Source organism: Acipenser ruthenus, chromosome 24 (assembly GCF_902713425.1).
Source record: "Acipenser ruthenus chromosome 24, fAciRut3.2 maternal haplotype, whole genome shotgun sequence".
Classification (NCBI taxonomy): domain Eukaryota; kingdom Metazoa; phylum Chordata; class Actinopteri; order Acipenseriformes; family Acipenseridae; genus Acipenser; species Acipenser ruthenus.
In genome coordinates, this window is record NC_081212.1 from 14,697,934 (window position 1) to 14,724,243 (window position 26,310).

General features: G+C 38.6%; 2 protein-coding genes across 3 annotated transcripts in view; one reads left to right on the forward strand and one right to left on the reverse strand.

The window, feature by feature from the left end:
- Window positions 1–708: 708 nt before the first annotated feature.
- On the forward strand, window positions 709–19,941 carry LOC117964322 (meiotic recombination protein REC114-like). Its single transcript, XM_058998424.1, has 6 exons — window positions 709–873; window positions 3,930–4,016; window positions 13,513–13,650; window positions 14,375–14,455; window positions 15,129–15,320; window positions 19,266–19,941. The coding sequence occupies exons 1-5, from the start codon at window positions 709–711 to the stop codon at window positions 15,291–15,293; spliced, it is 636 nt and encodes a 211-aa protein (XP_058854407.1). The 3' UTR covers window positions 15,294–15,320; window positions 19,266–19,941.
- Window positions 17,260–26,310, reverse strand: part of LOC117964263 (neuroplastin-like) — a 59,910-nt gene continuing 50,859 nt past the window's right edge. For both annotated transcript variants that reach the window (XM_034907266.2, XM_034907268.2), the window contains 3 exons: window positions 19,345–19,366; window positions 18,888–18,961; window positions 17,260–18,282 (listed from right to left, as the gene is read on the reverse strand). In XM_034907266.2, the coding sequence (XP_034763157.1) occupies window positions 18,901–18,961; window positions 19,345–19,366 (83 nt within the window). In that variant the 3' untranslated portion in view covers window positions 17,260–18,282; window positions 18,888–18,900. The remainder of the gene's footprint in view (window positions 18,283–18,887; window positions 18,962–19,344; window positions 19,367–26,310) is intronic.

Here is a 26,310-nt window from a genome sequence, read left to right on the forward strand (position 1 = left end):
TGTAGCTCTGAGGCGGCTGCACGGTGAGTCTGCAGTGTGTAAAGAAGCGGTTGGCTGAGGGCTTCGGGGGACAGCATGTGTTCGTCCTCGCCCCTCCCGAGTCAGCGCAGGGGTGGTAGCGGTGAGCTGAACCTAAAATAATTGGGCATTTCAAATTGGGGAGAAAATAATAATAACAAATTGGCAATGACTAAATTAAAAAAAAAAGAGAAAAATAAATAAACTGTCATGACAGCAGAGGTGTCTTTACACATGGTTTTATTCTTTATTTCCCAATTAAACTATTGCTAAAAACGTCCTATGTCTCCGTAAATCTATTTAAAAACATAAATATTCACATTCCTGTATAAACTGCCATTTCTGAACACAGAAGATAACGAGGAATTTCAAGAACAGTATTTCATCAACACAGCAGGATAATTATCAGGATTGAACATTATTATTAAACGCAAATAAATTTTCATTATTTCAGTCAGTATAGTCACCCGATTGTTCCCGTAATTACCCTCCGCTACCTAGGTGGCAGTTGCATCCGCGTCTGCTCTCTCGCAGGCACTTTTCTGCTCGACGGCGCGGGTACTTGTGTGACCCGTCAAGAACAGACTTGTCACAGATCTGCACAGATTTGCAACAACCTGTGTGACTACAACGCGCCCAACACCTCGGGAACGAAGACCGTGTTCAATGTTTTCCTCCACACCGGGTGCAATGGCGGAAGCTCCCGGAGGAAGCGGGACTGTGTTTGGGACCAGGTCATCCACAGCCCCCACCCTTTCAAGCTTGCTGTGGCACCTGAAGCGCTACGCACGGTTCCTACCCTCAGAAACGCGGGTTGAGAGAGACACCGGAGCCGAGCACAAGTCTTCGTGGAAGGTAGTACGCTAGGCCTAGTAAGATACGCGCAGATGAATCATTTCAACGGAGTTAACTTACATACATCACCATATATTGTGTTTATTTGTGTTTCTTACGCCTCTTTTAAGTATTTGTTTATTTCTGACTAAAATATTAATATAACACATAAAGCTTTTTTTTAAATTACTGTCAACGTGACTAGTTTTACAGCAGACCGCCCCAGTGACCCGAATTTCGCGGTCAGACCCCGAAATTGACGTACGAACCCGAGAAATACAAAGATTATTATTATTATTATTATTATTATTATTATTATTATTATTATTATTATTATTATTAATTTCTTACCAGACTTACAGTCGAAAACCAAAAATTCATTTCAAGAATCACAGTACAAGTATTAATGCAAATAAGAGTCTGGAGTCTGAATAAGCATATGAATGTAGAAAGTGTATTAAACAGTTTGGGTGATGTAAAAAACTGACGTTTGTCATTATCAACATAGGATTGTATGTGCACTCTTAATCTGAAGTTGCAAATTATATCATTTTAGGTTCACCAATGTTGCTGTTTTCTTTTATTGATTCGAAATGTCATTTTATTACTTAATAAATTAATTAGTCATTAAGCAGATTATTTATTTTTTTAATCCAGAGCGATTTACAGAGACTAGGGGTTGAACTATGCATCAACAGTTTACAATAGGACCTGGGTTTTATGTCTCTTGTGAAGGACTCAGGGCCACGCACAGTGAGTCAGTGGCTGAGCAGGGATTAGAATTGAGGACCTCCTGGTATCAAGCCCTATTCTTTAACGACTAGACCACCAAACCTCCTACTTGATAAGAAATGTTCTTTAAATGGCCTGTAAGAAGAAGAAAAAATAATCATGGTGTATTTTCTAAAATTAAATAAATATTCCAAAGGTGCCACCGAATCTAATACAGTCAGTACTCGGATATCCGTTACCCAGATACACGTCAGTCGCGTTTTACCGCCCTTCTATTAAGAATAAAATCCGATCCGCGTTATATATGTGTAACAAATGAATGCACTTACCTGTCACAGGCGATTTCTGACTCCCATCACTAGTTTTCTGATACAAAGCCCATCTCTTCAATGTTACAAGATATCTGAATATCCGTCAAACCCCACGTTTTTTTTTTTTTTAATTCTCTCTAATGCCAAATCAGTCTGTATTATATTGTGCAGATACACAGCGCGTCCTCCAGTTTCACCTGACGAAAAGGCAGCCAAAACAAAGCAAACGAGACACCGTTTTAGATACTGTGGTGTTAGGGCCTTATCGAGCACTATATTCTGCAATTTTGAATACTGACTTTGGATACTGTTTTAATTCAGGAAACTAAATTATTATTATTTTTTTTTTTAATCTTTTGGTTATGCTAATTTGCATTGCCTTTTATGTTTTACGCAGTTCTGTGCATGGATAACATTTTGATTTCATGTTGCTGTTAGGTCGTTAATGGGAAATTTTACATACCGCTACAATATGTACCAGATTTAAAACTACTGTATTACAGTTAACGTGACATCTCTAGTTTTGGCAAGTGATATTTTCAGAATCATATTGTTCTGAATTAAAATACTACTTCTGTTAAAAATATAGTACTGTACCAACAAAACCAATACAGTGCATCTAAATGGAAATCTACTTATTTTAAAACACAGTCCTTTCAGTTATGTATTTTTGATATTGTCTGTTTTGCAGGGAACACAAAAAAAATACAAGGGGTTGGAACGGGCCAAAATGCAATAATCAGATATGCGTCACACGCGTTTAACCGTCACTGAAGTCAACATTTTGTAGGGTCGGATATGTGAGTGCTGACTGTAGTTCTCTTCAGTCAGTCTTGGGTTCAGTACAGCCTGGGGGTTGGAGAATGTGTACATTATGCAAATGTGTGTAATGTGAAAGCTGCATCTTCTTGTTGCAAGTCAGTTTCAGTCACCATGGGAGAGACAATGAAGCACTTTGACAAGCAGACGCTGTGTTTGCAGGTGTTGCTGATTCAAGACTGCACATGCCACAGCACTGACATTCACAAGGAACCGCCTGATGCTCTCAACCTAATAGGTGTCATTTTATTTAACTTGCATATTTTTTCAAGTTAATTTTTACATATTAAAGTACATTCGGCATCCGAGGGACTTGTGGTGTACTTTGGGTAAGAGTTTATTTTTTATTTTTTGACCCAGCCCTCTATGTAGAAGTTGCTAAGTGTAGTAAAACAAAGGATACATTTTCATAAGACATCCACAGTGACACAACACATGTTTTATTTGAGCTCAGGCAGGATAATATTTCAAAATGTTTGCATGGATCAACTGCTCAGGTTTCAGCCAAAGCAGGGCTGTCAAGTGAAACAGACCCAGTCAAACATATGTTCCCTTTTAATTAGGCTTGAGGTGGGCGTTAGTTTTTTTTTTTTTTTCCATTGCCAAAATAATGCTTTAATGAGTACTCTAATACATTAAGGATACATTTACACACACTGTGCTGGAGGGTCTGTTTCTCCATCAAGTGACAGGTAAGGAGAGGCCCATGTCAAAGAGACAGCTGGAGTGTTAACTCTTAAAATCTAAACAGTATGCCTTTCTAGATTCAACATGGGGATTAACTTTGTTCCTGTTGAAATTGCAGCCCCAAATTACATTTCTAACAGACATCATATTTTCAATGTTATGTCAACTTCTTTGGACAAAACTGTACCCTTAACTTTGACCTGTGATCTAAGATGACTGTCATATTGAGGTCATGTAACCTTTTGATTTCTAATGTTTTTAGATATTGACTTCATAATGATTACACAGCTGTGTTCTGTGATTCTCTCAGTCAAGATTGATAGTGGGTATCATTTAAGAAGAAAACCCCTCTTTTGTGTCAATAGTTAAAACCTATGTTAGAAAAGAAGGCAACCCTATACTTCAGGTCACAGAATTTGATACTTTGTCACAAAAAGCTATTTTATAACTAATAATTAATTAGTCATCAGCGAATAAGTAAGATCTGTTTATAGATGTAATGCAAATCTGTACATTTCTTTATTTTAGGTTTTTGAATCTGGGGCTGAAGGACAACTGACCTTAACCATAGTCCAGTCAGGGCATTTCCTTATATCGCAAGGACAAGGGCTGCTGGTAAGAGCTCCTCAGCAGTGTGCTGCCTTCCAAGAGGTTTCATACTTCCAGCAGAAACACAGTCACATGATCCACTTTATTGTACTTGGGCTACTACCCTTTATTCTTATGGGTCAGTAAAGCCTACAGTATTATCAGTTGTGTGTCTAAGAGCCCAGCACAGTGGCTCTGTTCTGTAATTTGTGTCTCGTCCTTCTGCATTCCAGCACCATACGTTTTGAGCCCCTTCAAGACACCGGAATGTGTGATTGGAAAGCAGTCTGTCTGGAGGTCAGGATTGTGCTGCCATTACATTCAATTCTAAAGTGGTTCTAAATAATAGAACTTATTTACACCCGCTAGAATCTCTTTATGGAACAATGTGAGACAAGGAGGGTGTTTTACTGAAAGAGAAAAGAAAGAAACAACATCATTTTCAGTAGAATTAATTGTGATTAAAAAAGTTAGCGTTGATATCTAGACTAAAGATAATTGTCCAAACGCTAAAGCACAGTGAAAGCATGGTAAAGCAAATATATAGTATAAGCATAGTAAGCTGCAGACAGATCAGTCAAGGTAGTTTCTATTTTGAATATCATGCAAATAATGAAAGTGCTCCATTTTATTTAAAATACAGGATATCCAGGTTAGAAGTCTAGAGGTGAAAACCATCTCAATGTACTTGGAGTGTTGCACAGGTGCCACTGCCAGACATGTGTGACCTGCTTGCATTACCACAGTAAAGGGCAGGTTGAATTATTCAAAACCATTAGTGAGATTGCCTCTCGTGAATTTATTGTCAATGTTTTTCTGCCATTTTTGTTTATAACTGAAGACACAATTCAGCTAAACCATTCAATGTATTTTAGTCATGGCTACTAACTTTGGGCACTGAGAATAAAATATCCAAGCGTACTTGCGGGCACAGATTACATGTTAACCTGTAAGAAATACATGTATATACACATGTACTTTAATTAAGGATTTAAATATGTTTTTTGAATATATTTTCCTGCTATTTTGCTACTGGTATTATAAATCTGTAATACCGGTATGTAAATATTTTTTATACAACACCTGATTACTAGATTAATGATGTACCTTTAGTTGAATGCAAATGCAAGTGAGGATTGTTAGTGATTAATGGTAAGAGACAGCTACTACTGTCCCTCAAAAGCATAAGAAGCAAGCCTGATTAGAATGTAGCTCACTTTACCCACAAACTCACATGCATTATTCTTTACTTTCATTTTAGGGTATTGGGTGTGTTGGTTTGTTGCTTGGTTCAGTTCTCATCTTGTATCGGTCATTCTTTGCTGTCTATTCATTTTTGCTCCAGATGCAGATTCACTCAACCATTGACACGCCTGTTTAGTGAGGGCCGGTGAATGGGCCGCAGGAAGGTCATTGGATCAAATCAATAAGCAAACATTATTAATGTTCATACAAATCGACAAAAATATATATTAAACATCGCTCATTTATAAGTAATGGTCATTTAAAAAAAAAAAATTGGCAAGTGGTAAAATAAGCTCTGCAATCTCATTAGCTAACAAGTGTTCCAACCTGTGCAGATATGTCACCATACCAACGCGTCTTGGAGGGTGCAGTAACACACTGCCGAGTGTTCAAATATGCTCCAAAATCCCCAGACCTAGACTTGGCCTCATGCCGCACAACACCCCGAAGCATGGATGTAACACCCTGTCAGGTTTTATTGCTTTTGCATTCTGTTTTATTAAAGAAGGTTGTTTTTTCCTCTTTTAGTAAATATTGTCATTCATAAAACATGGATATCTCAACACACAAAAACAACATCACTGTGGTCTTTTATTTCAAATTTATTTCAAAAAGTTTATAATGGCAGCATTTCTTATTTTATGCAGATCGGTTTCTGGGGCAGTGGAGCCCTCTGCTGCCTTCTTTATGAAATGACACGCTTTGATCTGTTAAGAAAACTGATTAGGGAACAGTATTTACATTCCAGACCTAGTCGGTACTTTGCTGTCCCATTCCTTAACCATTCCAATATGAGACACACAACACAAGCATGTGTTAGAAATATCAAAAACAAAGATTTACAGTACATGGTATTTTTTTTTCTTCTTTTGTTAGCCTTCAGTTTATGCTGGATTGTTCAATGCATGGGCTGGTATCTGTACACAGATGGACTGGAATGTTGGAATCTGTACCTGCTTGGTTTCTTATACATAGCTTATAAAACAGCAGTACTGTATTTCTTTCAGGAAGGATTTTCACTGATTGATGCTCCCAGCTTTCTGAAGGTGGTGCGAAAGGCAGACCTTCTGCTCTTCAGTTTGAAGATTAAGGTAAGAGTGTGAATAGGAAAGGGCTGGAGCAGTGGCGCTCCCGCAGGAACCTCAGGGAGCAAGGTGTAATTACTGCTGAATAATAGCTCTGCTGGCCTGGCGAGGGAATGAGAGGGATCTCCAGGTTCTTTCCTTGCTGCCAGTCACAATCAATCATTTCTATTTTCCATTTTTCTTTTTCTAGTAAAGCATTTTATTTATTCCTTTACCTGGTTTCCAGATTAACATTTTCATTGCCCAAATAAGAATCACATTAAATCTTGATGTAATCGAAAGCTTATATATATACTGTATATAGAAGTAGGAAAAAAGTAATATGAATCAAAATGTTTATTTATTTATTTGTTTATTTAATTATTATGGTTTTCACAGCATCAAGTTTTAATCCTGTAAACTCCTTAGCATATACATAAACCAAAAATGTTTGTTTTACATAACATTTGGTGGGGTTTCTACAGGACAGCAAACCAAAACTGTAGGTTTTCCATGACTTTAAAAATAACGTTTGTAGTTCAAAAAGACTGTCTCTGTGTGCATCTGTTGCGTTTGCTGTGGTAGTTTGCAGTTATTTTACGTGTTTGTTTGGTTACATATTATTCTGATACAGCATGCTGTACGTGTTTGATGCCTTTCTGGACGGCTGGTCATCCCCAGCTATATTTTTGCATGCAGAAAATGATTACAGCAAGAGCTGAGAATCTCGTTCCCATATTTTTCCAGAACTGGTAAATGTCACATTTCATTTCACTGACAGTTTCGTAGTAAGCACGGTATTCATGCTGTGCTACGCAGTTGTCTTCAAACAGTAGAATGGCTTTCTCAGCTACGTTGTGGTACTTTGCTTGATTTGAGTCAAAGACCCGAAAAATGCAGCTGCAGGTTGACAAAATCGGGCAGTAGGGCTGCACCTGCATGTATGTTTACATCAATTGACAGCCCTGAAAAAACTGAACGTATGAACGGCTACATTGCAAAGTAAGGCAACAGAACTAGTTCAACATCTTAGCTAAAATGCGAAAAAAGGCTTTTTTTTTTTTTTTGGTTAAGGTGGAATTTCAAATTGTGTTGGTAAAGTTAAATGTTATCAACTAAAATCAAGGAATCTGTGACCACCATTACTTAATCCCAGCCTTACTGATAAGCAACCAAGTAAACGTGCGATTGATAATGATAGCAAGGCAACATTTGCACAGCTGTTTCTGAAGGACCCCTAAACTGCTTACTAAGCCATCCGGCTCAGAGCTTTTAGTATGTCAGTTAAAATGCCACAATAAACTGTAAGTGAAATGCAGTATTATTTAAGAATCATTAATTGATTAAAAAAAATAAACAGGAAAACACACAAATGGTATTGAAATAATATTTCATAAACATTCAGGGAATGTTATCCCATCATTTGTGTATTTAATAAAAAAAATTGTATTATACCCCTTCCACGTAGCGCCATAGCAAAACCTCCAAAATAGTAGCTGCTACAGCCAAGTCGTAGCAGTTGGCATCTGTTGACAGTGAAAGAAGCGGGGACACTTCGTCCCTTACCTGCCAATACAGCGAAGCTGCATTTTTGCCTATTTTCAGATTAAGTGAATAAATGAATGTGCAAAGGGAAGTACATAACATGCTAAAAGGGCAATCCTGAATCTCTGATAATCAGGGATACACGAACAGACTAATGACTCTCTGATAATCAGGGAGACGTGAAGAGACTAATGAATCTGATAATCAGGGAGACGCGAAGAGGCTAATGAATCTGATAATCAGGGAGACGCGAAGAGGCTAATGAATCTGATAATCAGGGAGACGCGAAGAGGCTAATGAATCTCTGATAATCAGGGAGATATGAAGAGGCTAATGAATCTCTGATAATCAGGGAGACGTGGAGAGGCTAATGAATCTCTGGGCTCTGGACTCTTGACCGGAGGGTCGTGGGTTCAATCCAAGGTGGGGGACACTGCTGCTGTACCCTTGAGCAAGGTACTTTACCTGGATTGCTCCAGTAAAAACCCAACTGTATAAATGGGTAATTGTATGTAAAAATAATGTGTAAATAAATAATGTAATTGTATGTATAAATAATGTGATATCTTGTAACAATTGTAAGTCGCCCTGGATAAGGGCGTCTGCTAAGAAATAAATAATAATAATAATAATAATAATAATAATAATAATAATAATAATAATAATAATAATAATCAGGGAGACGCGAAGAGGCTAATGAATCTGATAATCAGGGAGATGCAAAGAGGCTAATGAATCTGATAATCAGGGAGACGCGAAGAGGCTAATGAATCTCTGATAATCAGGGAGACGCGAAGAGGCTAATGAATCTGATAATCAGGGAGACGCGAAGAGGCTAATGAATCTCTGATAATCAGGGAGACGCGAAGAGGCTAATGAATCTGATAATCAGGGAGACGCGAAGAGGCTAATGAATCTCTGATAATCAGGGAGACGCGAAGAGGCTAATGAATCTCTGATAATCAGGGAGACGCAAAGAGGCTAATGAATCTGATAATCAGGGAGACGTGAAGAGGCTAATGAATCTGATAATCAGGGAGACGTGAAGAGGCTAATGAATCTGATAATCAGGGAGACGCGAAGAGGCTAATGAATCTGATAATCAGGGAGACGCGAAGAGGCTAATGAATCTGATAATCAGGGAGACGTGAAGAGGCTAATGAATCTCTGATAATCAGGGAGACGCGAAGAGGCTAATGAATCTCTGATAATCAGGGAGACGCGAAGAGGCTAATGAATCTCTGATAATCAGGGAGATGCGAAGAGGCTAATGAATCTGATAATCAGGGAGACGCGAAGAGGCTAATGAATCTGATAATCAGGGAGACGCGAAGAGGCTAATGAATCTCTGATAATCAGGGAGACGTGAAGAGGCTAATGAATCTCTGATAATCAGGGAGACGCAAAGAGGCTAATGAATCTGATAATCAGGGAGACGCGAAGAGGCTAATGAATCTGATAATCAGGGAGATGCGAAGAGGCTAATGAATCTCTGATAATCAGGGAGACGCGAAGAGGCTAATGAATCTCTGATAATCAGGGAGACGCGAAGAGGCTAATGAATCTGATAATCAGGGAGACGTGAAGAGGCTAATGAATCTCTGATAATCAGGGAGACGCGAAGAGGCTAATGAATCTCTGATAATCAGGGAGACGCGAAGAGGCTAATGAATCTGATAATCAGGGAGACGTGAAGAGGCTAATGAATCTGATAATAAGGGAGACGCGAAGAGGCTAATGAATCTGATAATCAGGGAGACGCGAAGAGGCTAATGAATCTCTGATAATCAGGGAGACGTGAAGAGGCTAATGAATCTCTGATAATCAGGGAGATGTGAAGAGGCTAATGAATCTGATAATCAGGGAGACGTGAAGAGACTAATGAATCTGATAATCAGGGAGACGTGAAGAGACTAATGAATCTGATAATCAGGGAGACGCGAAGAGGCTAATGAATCTGATAATCAGGGAGACGTGAAGAGACTAATGAATCTGATAATCAGGGAGACGTGAAGAGACTAATGAATCTGATAATCAGGGAGACGCGAAGAGGCTAATGAATCTGATAATCAGGGAGACGCGAAGAGGCTAATGAATCTGATAATCAGGGAGACGTGAAGAGACTAATGAATCTGATAATCAGGGAGACGCGAAGAGGCTAATGAATCTGATAATCAGGGAGACGCGAAGAGGCTAATGAATCTGATAATCAGGGAGATGCGAAGAGGCTAATGAATCTCTGATAATCAGGGAGACGCGAAGAGGCTAATGAATCTGATAATCAGGGAGACGCGAAGAGGCTAATGAATCTGATAATCAGGGAGACGCGAAGAGGCTAATGAATCTCTGATAATCAGGGAGACGTGAAGAGGCTAATGAATCTCTGATAATCAGGGAGACGCGAAGAGGCTAATCAATCTGATCATCAGGGAGACACGAAAAGGCTGATGAATCTCTGATTATCAGGGAGATATGAAGAGCCTAATGAATCTCTGGGCTCTGGACTCTTGACCGGAGGGTCGTGGGTTCAATCCAAGGTGGGGGACACTGCTGCTGTACCCTTGAGCAAGGTACTTTACCTGGATTGCTCCAGTAAAAACCCAACTGTATAAATGGGTAATTGTATGTAAAAATAATGTGTAAATAAATAATGTAATTGTATGTATAAATAATGTGATATCTTGTAACAATTGTAAGTCGCCCTGGATAAGGGCGTCTGCTAAGAAATATATTAGAATTAGAATAATAATAATAATAATAATAATAATAATAATAATAATAATAATAATAATAATAATAATAATAATCATGGAGATGCGAAGAGACTAATGAATCTGATAATCAGGGAGACATGAAGATGCTAATGAATCTCTGATAATCAGGGAGATGCAAAGAGGCTAATGAATCTCTGATAATCAGGGAGATGCAAAGAGGCTAATGAATCTGATCATCAGGGAGACGCGAAGAGGCTAATGAATCTGATAATCAGGGAGGTATGAAGTGGCTAATGGGCACTTTCACCTTTCTTGCATTAACATGTGTTTGAAAGAGTAATACTTATAAAGCAAAAAAAGGCTTCCTGTTTACAAAACCCTTAGAGCAGCATGGCAGCCTCTCAGGAGCATTCTGTTACTTCTTACACACTTTGCAACAAACGATTGTTTAATTGTATTGCTGTGTTTTCAAAAAGATATTGTGCTGCTGCAAATTACTGTATTTTTTTTACTTTACAAATATATCATAAGCAGAGGAATGCTGCTGCAAGGTTGTTTTCAGATGCATGAAACAATCCTTACAGACCAGGAAACTCAAGCAAAAGTTTTTTTTTTAAATAATAGCATTGCAGTTTCCCCTTTTGGCAGCACAAAGAAGACAAAATAAAACTGACCACAAATGCAAAAAGGGCAAAACTGAAATTTAAAACAGACAAAAACAAATGAGGTAAAGAGTGTGGATTGTAAAAAACAAGTCTTCGTCCTTGCATTGTGCCATAATGCCTTGAAAAATGTAGCATTTTAGCAGTTTCGTCCTATTAGCAGGTAAGGTACGATTTTTAGAAATGTGGTCAGACACCAGAATCCAGGCAGATTGACAGAGAGAATGCTCTCTTCCAGTTCCTGTACCTTCCCCTCCAGTGCTCGGCATCACTCGCTTCAATAGCGATAAAACAGTGTAAATAATTTAAACACACTGACAAAAATCGAACGATCCCCCAACCACTGGCAAGATGCACGGAATTTAACCAAAAAAACAAACTCCATTTCACACCCAAGCAAACTCCGTACATTTTCTTCCAGATAAGTGTGAACACAACCTAACACCCCAAATCTCAATCTTAAAAGTACTGACAGCTTGTTTATTACCAAATAAAGAATTCTCACAATTTCAGTGTCAACAAGATCAAGGGTGTGACCACAAAGGCTGTGTGTACTTGTAATATACAGTACCACTGGAGATTATTGTAGTTCATTAATCACTGCCCAAACCGTTATAATTAGCAATAGAAGGTATCACTTGATACCCCACAACTCAGTTTGCTTACTATTATATTTTTTAAAAATCGGGAATATTGTATGATGTGATAGAAAAATTTGATAACCCACAAACATTTCAGTTCTCAGACAATTGTATTCGGAACACCATAGGATGCAGGGTTATTTAAAGAAAATGAAGCTGTAGGCTACAATGTTTTTTTTCCAGGACACCACTCATCTGTTTTTTTTCTTACTGTTTGTGACAGAAAAATAATGAATCTTGGTTATAAATCTCCCTCCCGACCTGTGAGGGCGCTGTGTAAAGGGGACCGAGTGCCCCGGACTGGATGGTCTGACAATTCATTCCAAGGGAAAGGTGGAAGTCGGTCATCTAGAAAGGGGACGGAGCTACGGTACACCAAGTCATCGCCCCAGAAGGGAAGTGATGTGGCAATCGTGGCTTGGAGGAGACACAGTTGCACTCGCTAACCAAGGGGGCGAGACTGACGTTACAAAAGGGGACGTGGCTAGGTGATCTGTTCCTTTGTTATGGTTAAGAGCGAACCGCTAAAGGAGAACTGTAAACTTGCCGTGAGTGTTTTGTTTGTTTGTCGTGTCTAATTATGCTTGTTCTTGTTAGATGGCTAACACGATCTGGAGTTGTCGCTTAAGGCCAATACTAAACCCGGACAACACTTCATAACTGTACATGAATAAATTGTATTTCACCACTTGCACTTTAGCACTCACTCTGGACTTGTTGTTTTGAAACAGTGCAATACACATTGCTGTGCATTGTATGGGATTCTTCTTTGTGGTCGCCAGACGGGGATTATAAAAATAAATATTTCTGTTTGGATCGTGAACTTTGTTGTCTGTCTTCTGTTTCGTAATCATATCACCTCTACACCTGCGCACTGCAAACCACTTTGCCACACTGTTACAGAGCAGCTAAGAGCCATTGCAATCCAGACTGTTATAGAGCAGCTAAGAGCCATTGCAATCCAGACTTACATAGCAGCCTGATGTTATTTAGGACACTGCAGCAAGTCCTGTTATCGATTGCTGATTGATAATGCCAAGGCAACTGATAGGGGAGCAAAAAAATAAATAGAAACTGGCCCCTATTCATAAAACATTAACTCCTGAGTTATTTAAGACTGTTATTTAAAGTCTGTTTCCATTAAACAAAGTCTAGTATTCATGACACCTTTCTTGACTGCCTCAAAAGAAGCCACATGTGCCTAGTTTCATGAATATTAAACAAAAAAAATATGACTGTTGCTAACTGTTCTAAAACCAAAACACAACAAATCTATACATGTTCAATGTGCATCTCAGATGTTTTATTTGAAGTTTATACTTTGGATGTAGTGTGTCTCTTGTTGTATAAGAGATGTCATCTAGTGCAGTTTGGACAAGAGGACCATGAAGCAGAGCGGTTCTGTCTGCTCAAACCGTGTCTACTATAAATCACAACCCCTGATATTGTGCTTGGGAGTTACTATTGAACATAGTATTGTTTTACTTTGGCATTGAGCCGTATGTTCTATGCACAGAATTAAATCTACACAGGATACATTGTACTGGACTCCTGCCAGAGCTGTGTGTTTTCCTGGCTTGATGCTGCTGCTTTGTGAATGTGCAGTGCTCTATCTGTGTGCCGCCACATTGTGCCCCTCCTCTTGTTGGCAGAATGAGAGCCGCATGTTCCGGATGCAGTTCGGGGGGGGCTCCAGGGAGCAGGCAGTGGAGCATTGTGGGAGCGCCGTGCTCACTCTGCAGCAGTATGTAACAGTGAAGAGCCAGGACACGGGGCAACCAGCGCAGGGGGTAAGACACAGCCCTTCTCATATTGTATTGCCCTAAAATATACAAGACAGAGCCAGCGCACAGAAGAGATAAAGCACTCAAACTATCGCATCTGTAGACTGCAAGCACAACACACAAGACATTTCCTTTACATCTATTCAATAAACATAAAAACCCTTTGCACCAGATATACACTTTAACCACTGGTAGTGATTCCCTCTCTGCATGACATGTGGTCAGATAGAGACTTTAACCACCGGTAGTGATTCCCTCTCTGCATGACATGTGGTCAGATAGAGACTTTAACCACCGGTAGTGATTCCCTCTCTGCATGACATGTGGTCAGTGGTGTGTCGATAAATGAACCTTGTATACAAAGGTTGTATTGATAAGTTTTACAACATAAGCAAAGTTAAGCTTCCTGATATCTAGATACACATGATGTAAAATCCATTGCATACAAATCTTTTAACACTAGTTTTAAGTTTCATGGGGAAATGAAAACTGCAGTTCCCATTATCCCTCAAACTACTGTCTTATGGAAAAGCAAACAAAACCAGCTGTTGCATTTACTTCAAGTGTTATGTGATGCATATTCTCAGGCAATGACATTTTTTAGCTCTAGGCTCACCTAATTGTTACTGGAATCGTTACTGGACCTACTATATTACATATTTTTGTGTGACTTGCACTGTCTTCATTTTGTTTGAACCTGTTTTTTGTTTTTTTTAACCTGGTTCTCCAGACAGATTTAGCCGGGGGAGCTGGGTCAACATCAGAAGTCAGAGATTCAGAGGGCAGATTACCAATCAAACGTCTTGCACAGGTGCTACACATAAACACATATGTACATATGCCTTAAAGGAGTGCTAACCAAGGTTTTAAAATCAGTGTTCTTACTCATTAGCATTAGCAGCATTATCACTGTCCCCCATCCTTTTCTTGTGTTGAGGATCTTTTGGTTCTTTGCTTGTATTTTGTACTTTGATTTGAATATGCAATGGAAGCAACAGTAGCTGCTACTTCCTAATACAAATTAATTATATCTGAATTTCACTGGTTTAACTGCAGTCGGGTCACATGACCTACCAGACAGTACTGTGTTTTTTTCAATCTACTGATTGTGCTTGAAAGATCAGTGGATGGGGACTGAAAGCCTCTGGAAGTGGTTAGGACTTGGGCGTGTGGATGGGGTGAAAGCCTGTTGAAGTGGTTACGACTTGGACGTGTGGATAGGGACAGTGTGGGTTGAGGTGAGGGGTAACACAGCAGGAAGTGTAATTGCATATAAGACAGCGTATGGTTTCCTATTGAATTACTGTGAATTAAACATCAAATCACCATTATTTCCTAGTTATTAAATCATATTAATACATGTTCAGACATACACTAATGAAAAGATCCATGAAACTACTTCCCTTCCAACCTCAGTTGAGGCTCAGTTTAAATGAATAGTATATAAGCAGCTGATATACATGGTTTCCTTTTTGTGTTTGCAGTCCTTGCTGGGAGAGTCGAAGCTCTCCCTGCCGCTGGCCTATCGGCACTCCACTCTCCCGAGCGAGGAGCTGGGCCCGTTCCTCCGGCTGTGCCTCCTGGATCAGAGCTTTCCAGCCTTTGTGGAGCAGGTGGAGAAGGAGCTCCGCAAGATAGCAAACGAGTGAGGGGCCTGGAGCAGACTCCTTCTGCAGGTTTGTTCCACTGCTACATGTAGTGACGTCCAGTGGAGCTCAAACCAGTCCCCTTGAGCCACTGAATAATAGATTTTAATCCTGGATGGAATATTGGTGGTTCATATGTAGGGCCATGAGCAGGATCATTATGGGGTCAAATTTGGCCCGAGGGTACCACAGTCAGACACCTTTTTTGCTACAGCCAGTTTCTCGGTGTGCATTTCCAATGAGTACAGCTGGCAGACCTCACAACCTAGATCCATCTTCTGTATTATAAATCAGACTAGAACATTTTAAAACCCGGGTTATCCAGGTTTTAATTGTAATTTACTAGTATCGGCGGCACCCCATTTGAAATGAAAACCTGAATTTGCTAGTAAAACAATTTCCTAATGCAGAACCTCTAAGCTACTCCAGAAACATGAAAAGAACATTGATCCAGGTGGAAAATGTTGAGAAAAGGGGTTCTACTGTAAATGCACATGCTGAAACTCGAGTCGTTTTTATTAAAAATCTAAAACACCAGTAATAATAATAAATATATATATATATTCATTTTGTTCCCCTTGCCTGCGGCTTTCCTGTATTTCCCTAACGATTTAAAAAGCATACAGATTGGCCCCTGTAAAATCTGCTTGCAGGGTCCTAGGATTTAACATCGTTTTTAGCTAAATAAGCAGCCTCTGCTTTGGAACCAACGATGATTGAAAAAGCTTTTGGTAAATTGAATGGGCTTCAGCTCTTTACCCTTTGTTGCTGTTAATAACTGCTACAGCACAAGAGAGATTCACCCTTGAGTGAAAAAAGCAATCTAATTGTACAGCAGCTCACCTGAATTGGGGATTGCTTTGTGGAAACGAGAGGCTGTGATTGTGATCAGGGTTAACTGGTTCTTGCTTGGACTAGGTACTATAATTCACTTCTGCTTGGAGGGGGGTCCTACTGTACATGGAAACATGAAACTACCCTTCTCTGCCTACTGTTTAACTCACAGATCCCTTGCCGCTGTGACACCACGCTGAGCTGGCATTGTTACTGTTCAAACCCTGGTGCAGTTTCCACAGGATTTATTGCACCCTGGATTACAGGCTCCTCGGGTATCCGATACTGGCAAGTTGGGAAGAGAGTGCTAGGCCAGCACAGCGTAGCAATAGGGTTGTGGAAACAAGGTACAGTGCTACCCCGTTATAGTGTGTAATCGGTTATAACACGGTAAGGTCGTGGCTCCCATTTCACCCATAATGCAATTTGACTCACAAAGTTTGGGTTTTATTGTTGTTTTACATTACCGTATTTAAACCCAAGTTGAAACTGGGACATATACTAACTCCTGTGCTTGCACTGTATTAATTTTTTTTTTCTAAAAGTAAAACTGTCAGTTAATGTTACAAAACAAGTACGAAACAATACAAGTGTGTAGAAATGTCCTTGGATGCTGTGTTACGTATTTACAGTTTACTATATGTATTATAAAAAATATACAGACCCCGTGTGTATGTGCGTGCGTGTATGCGTGTGTGTGTAAGCAGTAAAGCGGTAAACTTGCCTCAGCTGGGATTGATTGACATCTGGGTAGGCGGGGACATGAAAGCCCACATCAACTGACAACTGAGTCGGACAAGCTGCTGTGTGAATGTGCAAGACTGTTCGTTATGTTTGGTGTGGCCCAGGCTGGCAGGGGCCAGGAATAATCGTCCCAATAAACCGTGGATTTGTGTACCTGCAAATTGTGTGCGTCTCCTTCCTTCATTTTCCACCATACACTACAATATTAATTTGGCCACTGTAAATCATTTCGGGAACAAAAATGGCAATATTCATTATAAGGCAAAATACAAACAACGCGGTCTCCAATTCTGGACCCCGACAACCGCGTTATAGCGGGGTAGCACTGTATTACTGTTTATGTAACCCGTTTCAGCAGTTTCATATAGAAATCAACAAGCAGTAAACCATGTTGTTTAGAGGACTTTATTTTTTTAATGATTGGATCCACATTTCATACAGCTCCCCTCCCTCCCCTTTTAAGGTCCAATTGCACTGCAACACTTTTACACAGGAGTTACTATAGAAAGTTCATGCATCTACAGCAGTGCATTACATAATATTAGCTTTGTAAAAGGAGTGATCACATTAAAGTTTTCATTTAGAGCAAGAAATGGTGACGGTTATATGAAGAACAGTAAATATTGCATAGGATATAGCCATGCTATACATGAAATGTAACAAGGTCAAATAAATTAAAGGAATGCATTATAAAATGAAACTTTAGTAACCAGACAATAATAGTTCTGTATACAAGACAACACATTCATCTTAGATTTTCTATGAAAAAAGCATAATATATATTTACAAAGAAATTCATTGCTAAATTGCTTTTTCGGTAATTGAGAACATTCTAATTAGTTTTTTTTTTATATATAGACAGACTTAATCTTAGGTCAAGCCCTTACGTATAATAATTACATTTAAAACTAATTTGTTCGTAATAATGCAAGTCTAATTAGCACAGTGCATTGAGCTGCTGTAGATGCTATTAAAACGAATGAAGTGTGATCTTGTATGAATTACGTTAGCAGATTTCAGTTGGTTAAATTAGTATCAGTAATCAGATACAAACATATACTCCTTTTGGATGCAAAGTCGAATAAAAATAAAAACTGTCGTCAGTTTGAATATTAGAACACAAAATTGTTAGTATTGCATGCAGTATTAGACTATACGTGATAAATACCAATCAAAGTTATTTTTGTCAAATAAAAAGCAACATCAACAGCACACACAGCATACAATTCTGTACATCTTCAGAATGGATTTTGTTATCATATGTTCCTGCAACTTCATTTAAGACTGAATAAGACATGCTTAAGACAGCCGTTTTGTTCCATTTTGTTTTATTCAAATAGTGAGTTGTGTCTTCCATGTAAAAATCACAGAAGCTGCAGCCTCAGATACCCTCTGGTGGTCAGATAACGTAATCCTTTACAAGGGGAGAGAAAAACAGACACATCATCATTTTGAGATAATATTCCAATGATCTTAATGCAAGATTTACAATCCATACACAGTACACAGCAATTTACAAGACATAACAGTTCTGCCCTAACCTGTTTATCATAAAATGGCACTTGGAAGTGCGCCCATTTCCCTGTGTGCTTGTTTGTTGAATTGGTTGCTGGGAGGTAAATCTCGGGAGTCCTCACTCAAAGCCTGCATGTTACCTTCTGTATTAACTACTTTGAACTAATTTCTTTATTTTCACTATTTCTCTCCAAAAAGGGACATTGCTTTCTAGCAAATTGAATTGCCATGGGATGCTGCTAATCTTCCAAGCTGACAGAATCTTGCATTTGTGACCCTTATACAGTGTAATTAACTGTGGACTGAACATTAGTGCCTGTTAAGATGACTCCTTATTCAAGGTGCTGTTCACCGAACAGCCTTTCATAAGTTGTGTGGCTGGTTAGTACAGGTGAGTGCTTTGTTCAGGTGACAGGAAAGGTTTTAGGATATAGTTCAGCACCCATCGCCTGCTCTGGATTTCTCACAGAAACTAAAGGTCCTCTTCCCCGACTCAGTACTCACAGGTCTGATGAGCTCAGTTAGTGTTCCTCTGGCGCAGGTTCTTATCCTTGTGGTTGTTGGTGGAATTGGTTTTCCTGATGTAATAAAAGAGAGTGTAGCAACATTTAGTTTAGCAGAATAAATCAGATGGAAGAGATGGATTCTTAGAATCATGCAGCTACTCATTCTATTCTTAAAACAAACAAACCACAAGAGGGTGTTGCAATCTCAGCCCCCACATTTTTTCACTTCTCTCCGATTATATTGACAGGCACATGGGCTTATACATGAAACCAAAGTATTAACTGCATTTTCAACAGCATGTATTTGTGCGATTTATACAATAATGACGACTTGGGAGTAAAAGGCTTTGAGAATCTGTCCCTTTGTTTTCTACAGAAAATCATCCCACCTCACTAGATGTATTGCTATGTATTTGATAACCTCAGCAAACCTGGAGTCTATGCACAACACTTACATTGGTCCAGCTGGTTCATCGTCTGCAGAACAGAAGGAATCCAGCGAGGGGCACAGAGAGAAGAGAAGTGAGTTAGACATCGCTGCAGGACCAGAGCAGACCGCTCTCTGCAGTCTGGGTCCATGTTTAAATAACTCGCTGAGCATTTCTCATTGGGGAAGCCTTTTTTTTTCCCATGGAGTTAGTTTCATAGTTTAAAAAATTATTAAAAAAATGCTGTTACATGATTCATTTAACACTTTAAAATGTTCTACATGAAATACTGCAACTGGTGTGGACAGATTTAAGCTTTTTTTTCTATTTCTTTGTTATTTCAATTGTTGTTCAGTTTGTCCCCCAAGTTCCAGTAGTTCACTCATTTTAGAGTAGATTGACAAGACTTAAACCAACATCTCAAGTGTGGAATACTGCTGACTAGCTTTTTTCACCCTTATAGTAAACGAAATATGAAGAATTAAGGTTGTTGGGGTGTGGGGTCTCATTAAGACATGCTGTACTTTTGGTTTGTATCAACTGCATCCCTATTTTATTTGCAAGGGTTATTCTCAAAAGCAATCAATTGATAGCTGGGATTTGTTACAGTATCATTGCATCGGTCTTGGGTTTATACTTTGACAAATATTTCTTGTTATCTAAACACTACTAATGGCAACCTTGTTTTTATTAGTTATTGTAGAACAATACATAGGTTACAAAAACATTTGCTTAAAAAATGTATGTTGCTATTATGAAATGATGACTTTAAAATAGACCTAACTTCCGATTTAGGTTTTTTTTTTTTTCAATCCAAATTTGTTGGCTTGTACATGTAGATCTTACTTTTTGTAATAAAATTCACTCTTCTGTTCCTCTAATAACCTAATCAAATGGAAATTAATAGGCATTTGGTATAGACTCCAGCTTGTCTTTGTACCAAGAACACAATATCGAGGTCTTAAAGGATGAGTTGTTAGTCCCCTCAGGGAAGCCTTCAGCAGGATTCCACAGTGTCAGGCATACATGGAGCAGTTATGAGTTTACAGTATAGAACAGTGTGGCCGTTCACATGAGCACGGACACAGGAGCAATGTGCCTCCAGAAGATGTGCTTACTCCACCTGCACCCGAGGCAAAGACACGGTCAGCACCAATCAGTGACCGGAAGAAGAAACAAAAATGAAACAAATAAAAGATCATAGAGAAAAAAAAGAAAGAAACAGGATAGTTTGGATCACAAACCAACAACTTGGCAACAGCAAACCAGTGGATATGAAGTGGGGATTTAGCCACTGGTAGCCTTACAGTATCAACAGAAATAAAGTACAGAAATCATTCCGACAAAAAACTAGGAATATCATGACGACCAGACAGTGTGCTGCAAATAGTGAAGATAGATATATATAGAAAGAGAGAGAGAGAGAGAGAGACGCAGCAGGGATTTAAATACAAACCTGGAGCCCAATGTCCAATGTCTTAAGGAAAGCTGATTATCCAGACTGGAACTAATCTTTTATTTCAGTGGAGAGCTCCCCAAATTCTATTGGATTTTTTTGAAATGCAACCTAACACAAGAGCTTTCCTACAGCTTACACATGTTTGTTGTAACGTGAGGAGATTGGGATTAGCATGCACAGCTAGTTTATGCAGAAAGCCTACAAGGCAGGGATATATCTGCAATAAAAGTGTGTCTGCATGCTGCTTCTTACTATCCACATAGCAGATAAAGGCCATTCATCACTTTAACCTTTTTTTTGGTGTGTGTGGGGGGGGGGGGGGGTTTCACAAAGGTTAAAGGTGTGGGAAATAGAACACATTTCAGACATGGGTTCATTTCTTTATACATTTTGCAAAATCACACATTTTAAATATAAAAAAAAATAATAATCTAATATAATGGGCAAAATGTTAATTGTTATGTCACTTTAAATCACTAGTTTGGAACAAATGTTCAGTCAGTCCGTGCCTGAAAATGTCTATTAAAATCACTTCTTTTTTTGGAATGTGATTTACGATTGAACTATGCAAGTCTGGCCTCTTTCCTTGGCACTCTTACTGTGTGCTCTTCAGATGAAGGCACCCATTTATAAGAATGCAGGATGATGGGTGAGGTCACTGAAAACCCCTGTTAGCTTGCTGTGTGCGGAAGCTCCCTTACAATCCCCAGTACAGAGTCACACAGGTGTGAAGAAGAACAAAACAAACAAAATCCTAACTGAGGAGGCAACAGAAACAGTACTACAGTTAAAAAACAAAACAGAAAAAAGGAATTAAAGAATTAAAAATGGGGGGCTGTGTCCAAAACCAGTATTGAATGTGAATGGAGGAAAAAATATGAAGAAAAAAAAAGAGCGTGTGTGTTGACATCATGGACTGATGGACTGTAAAGAGATTGAAGCTGACAGAAACAAACTCTGGAGGCATGCAGATCTCTCACTTACCACCATTTTTTAGGTTATGATGCAATTTTAGAGGGGGGGAAAAAAAAAGAAGTCATAGTAACCGACAAAGATCAATAAAAAAAAAAAAAAAAAATCAAAATCACTATTCCCCCCCGAGTGCTGGTGTTTACTGCAGACTTGTAAAACTAATTTGACTGTAGTGTGTGACCCATTTGGGAATGGAAGATTGATGCACTGAAGAAGAAAACATTGGCTACAAAATATCCATTTAGTGCCACAGAGATAACAGGGAAGGTAGGTATAGCCTGTTAAACAAACTTGAACCAAGAATTATGCATAACTTTAAAAAGTAAGCATGGTTCAGAGAAAAACAGCGTTACATGTCCCCACGTGTTGCTACATCTGTAATAGCATACCTGTAATCTTTCTTTTCATTGTTAACATCCGAACAACTTTTTACACTTATAACTTTAAAGTCTGTTTCAATGCTCTTTTCAAAATGTCCACTCTGCTGTAAAAATTATTGCCCACATTGTCAAACAGGTAACACAGCAATAACGATCCATGATGTGGTACAGAACAGAAAAGCCAGAGCAGTTCTTTATGGGTTTTTTTTTTTTTTTTTTTTAATCGCTCTTACTGCAGTGCTTTAGACCCCCTATGTCTGCCATTTTTCATTCCAACTGAGCTCTCAATTACTTAACTAGACCCTTCATTGAAATGATAATTTGCTTAATTAGACCTTTGTAATTATTTTCAGCTCTTAAACTGTTGCAGAGTTACTTATAAAATGTTATAAAGTTATATGTGTAAAAAGTTGTCAAGATGTTAATGAAAAGAAAAATGACAGGTCTGTTATTTAAACAGTTGTAATAATGGGGACGTATAACGCTATATTGTTCAGAACCCCGCTACTTTTAATCCAGTCCATTTGATAATGTTACCTGAATCTCTGATGGTTGTTGTTCCTCTGCTGTCCACTAGGGTTAGAGAGAGCTCTCTCCTTCCTTTTGTTGACACCACAGCACTTCTTAATAAGGTCAGTTTAAGAAATAATTTAACTGATAATTCCAAACCAAGTCAATGAACACTTGAACCAGTTGCCAATGGAAAGAGGTACCTCCTCCTGACCGCTTTGGATCAGACGAGTCCCAAGTCCTGGTTCACTACAGCCTGTAAGTGGAGACTGAAGTGTACTCAAACCCTCCATACAGGAGTCGATGAGATGGATGGGCCTTGATTTCAGAACTGCATTAAAAGCATCTGTAGTTTATGAAACTGGTCAAATTGATAGAATCTCTTTCATGTACAACAGAAGCTGCTGTAGGCTCCCCTCAGCAGCTACCTGTCTGTGTGTGGATTTATTGATCCTCAATGCTGGAACTCATGCTCTAGTCCTTCAGGAAATCTATCTAAACAATGGAGGGTCTAAATAGGGCAGCGCTTTAACTATATTTTAATCCTGCTACCCCAGCCCCCACCCGAGTGGATTTATTCCCCCCCCCCTTATTTCCCCCCACACTGGATACAATAAAATACTGTACACTGGAAAGTCAGCTAATGAACAGGGGTTGCACTGCCGTTAGCTACATAGATCTCAAATGTGCAGTTTTGAATGAAACACGTGATAGTAAACATGTATTTTCATTTTAAAAACTATATCTGATACTACTTTTGCTTAAAGAAAGTTTGCAGTTTCTATGCTGTCTTCTCGGGATATCTGTCAGTTATAGGGGAAGCGGTTGGTTGGTTAATGACTGGAAGGAAGCCATTAAAGGGGTTCACCCTTTAGGAGAAATGACCAAGCAAGTACTACACTAACAGCAAACATGGCATGCAAACAGAGATTTCTTTAACCAAGTGTAGTACCAGAAATGTTTTTAAATAAAAACACGTTTACTAGAACGAGACATTTGAGACCTATATAGTGACTAAGTGCACAACAGGTTAGATTTATAGAATTATTTTGTTAGCTACAATTAAGGGCAGCGGTATTTCAATTATTTCCTGTATTTCAGTATTTAAATGGAACCCCTTAAATCTTAAAAAGACTATACAATAAACAAGTATTAAAAAAAAAAACTTATGTGACCATTAAAGCTGTTAGAATAAGTAGCCTATTCTTTTTCATTCACTAAAATAAATACATTCCCAAACACATTCAAGGATTGCTTTACTTCCACAAGAAGTACCAGTTGGGTGGTTAAAAGTAATGAAAACGTTTGGTGAAGTATAAGAGTAACTTAAAAAAAAGGTAAGAAACAGAAATGAAGGGTTAGGTTCAAATAAAGACTTCAGGGATGGGAAGCAACATGAGCGACTGGCATTAAGATGGAGATTCATTTTCTAGTTCGGATCAAGAGGCCCGATTCACAAAGTTGGGAACATTTCATTGAATCCACTGGAGCATTGTTTAAATAGCTCAGGAGCTTTGTGAACAGGGCCCTGTACACACACACACACACATACATACATCCCATAAATCCATACATACACACACACACACACATCCCATAAATCCATACATACACACACACACACAGTTGTAGTCAAAAGTTTACATACCCCAATGGAAATTTATAATTTCTAGAAATTTCTCAAAAACAAATAATTATAGGAAGAATCTTAGATGTCTACAATTATTTATTTCAACAATTGTACTTTGCTTGAACAAAAGTTATTGTATTTCTTGCTCTTATTGTATTACTTGTATTGTAACACTTGAAATGTATTTGCTTACGATTGTAAGTCGCCCTGGATAAGGGCGTCTGCTAAGAAATAAATAATAATAATAATAATAATTTGTTTGCAAAACTCCAAAAATGCTAATTCAAACATATTCTTACCCTGACAAGGAAAATGAAATTAATAGCTAGTTGAGGCACCTTTAGCAATAATAACCTCTTTTAAACGATTAGGATATTTGTCAATGAGCTTTTGCCATGATTCTTTAGTGATTTTTGACCATTCTTCAACGCAAAATGGTTGCAGTTCATTCAAATTCCGAGGACTTCTCTTGTGCACAGCCTTCTTCAACTCATATCAAATATTCTGAATCGTATTTAGATCGGGACTCTGACTAGGCCATTCTAGAACCTTGATTTTATTCTTCTTTACCATTCTGAAGTAGATTTTGATGTGTGCTTTGGATCGTTGTTGTGTTTGAACGTCCAGTTGTGCTTTGTAGCAGAGGGTTTCAGATGATTGGCCAATATCTTTTGGTATGCTAAGGAATACATGTTACCATGTATTGGAACTAAATGTCTTGTGACATTAGAGGAAAAAGAGCCGGAAGGATAGTACCACCTCCATGCTTGACAGTAGGTATGGTGTTCTTTTCTTTGCATGCCTCACCAGACTTTCTCCAAGCGTTATGACTATCAGCGTGACCAAATAGCTTGATTTCTATTTCATCACTCCACAAAACCATAGACCAGAACACATATCCATCATTCAAATACCGTTTTGCAAACTTTAAGCAATCGGCCTTGTGACATTTTCTTAAGAGTGGCTTTTTCCTTGGCCAGAGACCATTGAGACCGTCACCATTCAATACTCGACCTATGGTTGAAATGGAAACCCCACACCCACTTGCAGCCAATTCACTTCGAATATCTTTGGCAGTCAATCTCGGATTATTATTAACCTTCCTCACAATTCTTCTACTTATTCTTGGTGAAAGAACCTTCTTTCTTCCAGACCGAGGGAGCGTTGTGACAGTGGTTATTTGTAATAAATAAATTTTCTTCCTAAGGTCTTCCGATAGTTCTTCACTTTTTCCCATATTGACTTATTGGTAATGATAGCAATCATCCTATGCCTAACCCTTTTATACTCTTTTATGTTCACCTACAATCCAGCATTCCAGTCCAGTTTTTGAGAAATTTTTAGAAATTATAACTTCCCATTGGTAATAAACACAACTCCCCATCTCTAGTTGTACTGCTTTCCAAGAAAAAGAAGAACATTTCGGGGGACCATTCTACTTGTGAGATCTCTTGCTCATTAAAATATTTAGCATATTTTTAAAGAGGAGATGATGATCTATTCAGAGATACCAGAGTATTTAGTAAGTAAAGGGTCTGAGTTAGGAAACTGAGTAATACAATCCCCAGCCCTAGTCTTGCTGTAAATCATTGGGTGTTTCCACACTTTTGAACACTGTGTATATCAATTAAAAAGGTTATAGGGTCAGACAGGAAAGTAAAAGCTGTACTGTATGTTACATCCCAAATGGATGACAATCAATACTTAATGGGGACATGTTCACAAAGTTAGCCTGTGTTTTTAAAATGTACTGTGTTTTTAGAATTTGTAATTTTTTTTATTTACCAATGTAGTTTTTGCAATTCTGTATAACTCATAAAAGTATTTTAGCAACTTGCTCAATCTTTTTTATGAGTTATACAGAATCAGTGTTTAAATAAAGGGTAAGCTGCAAAAAAATGTAGCAGATTTCTAGAACTCACAATAACTTAAATGGATACAGCCCAACAAGTTTTACTTTCTTATGATTTACTTACCTGAGAAAAAAAGACAAGCCTGACTTTCATTATCAATAAAAAAAACAAGGGGGGGAGGGGGGAAGC

What these genes read in the sequence shown, in the direction of transcription:
- LOC117964322 (XM_058998424.1), top strand. Translation starts at nt 709, where the DNA reads ATGGCGGAAGCTCCCGGAGGAAGCGGGACTGTGTTTGGGACCAGGTCA. An exon ending in CGCAAGGACAAGGGCTGCTG is followed by an intron (nt 4,017 to 13,512) that starts GTAAGAGCTCCT and finishes TCTTGTTGGCAG; the next exon opens with AATGAGAGCCGCATGTTCCG. An exon ending in CGGGGCAACCAGCGCAGGGG is followed by an intron (nt 13,651 to 14,374) that starts GTAAGACACAGC and finishes CTGGTTCTCCAG; the next exon opens with ACAGATTTAGCCGGGGGAGC.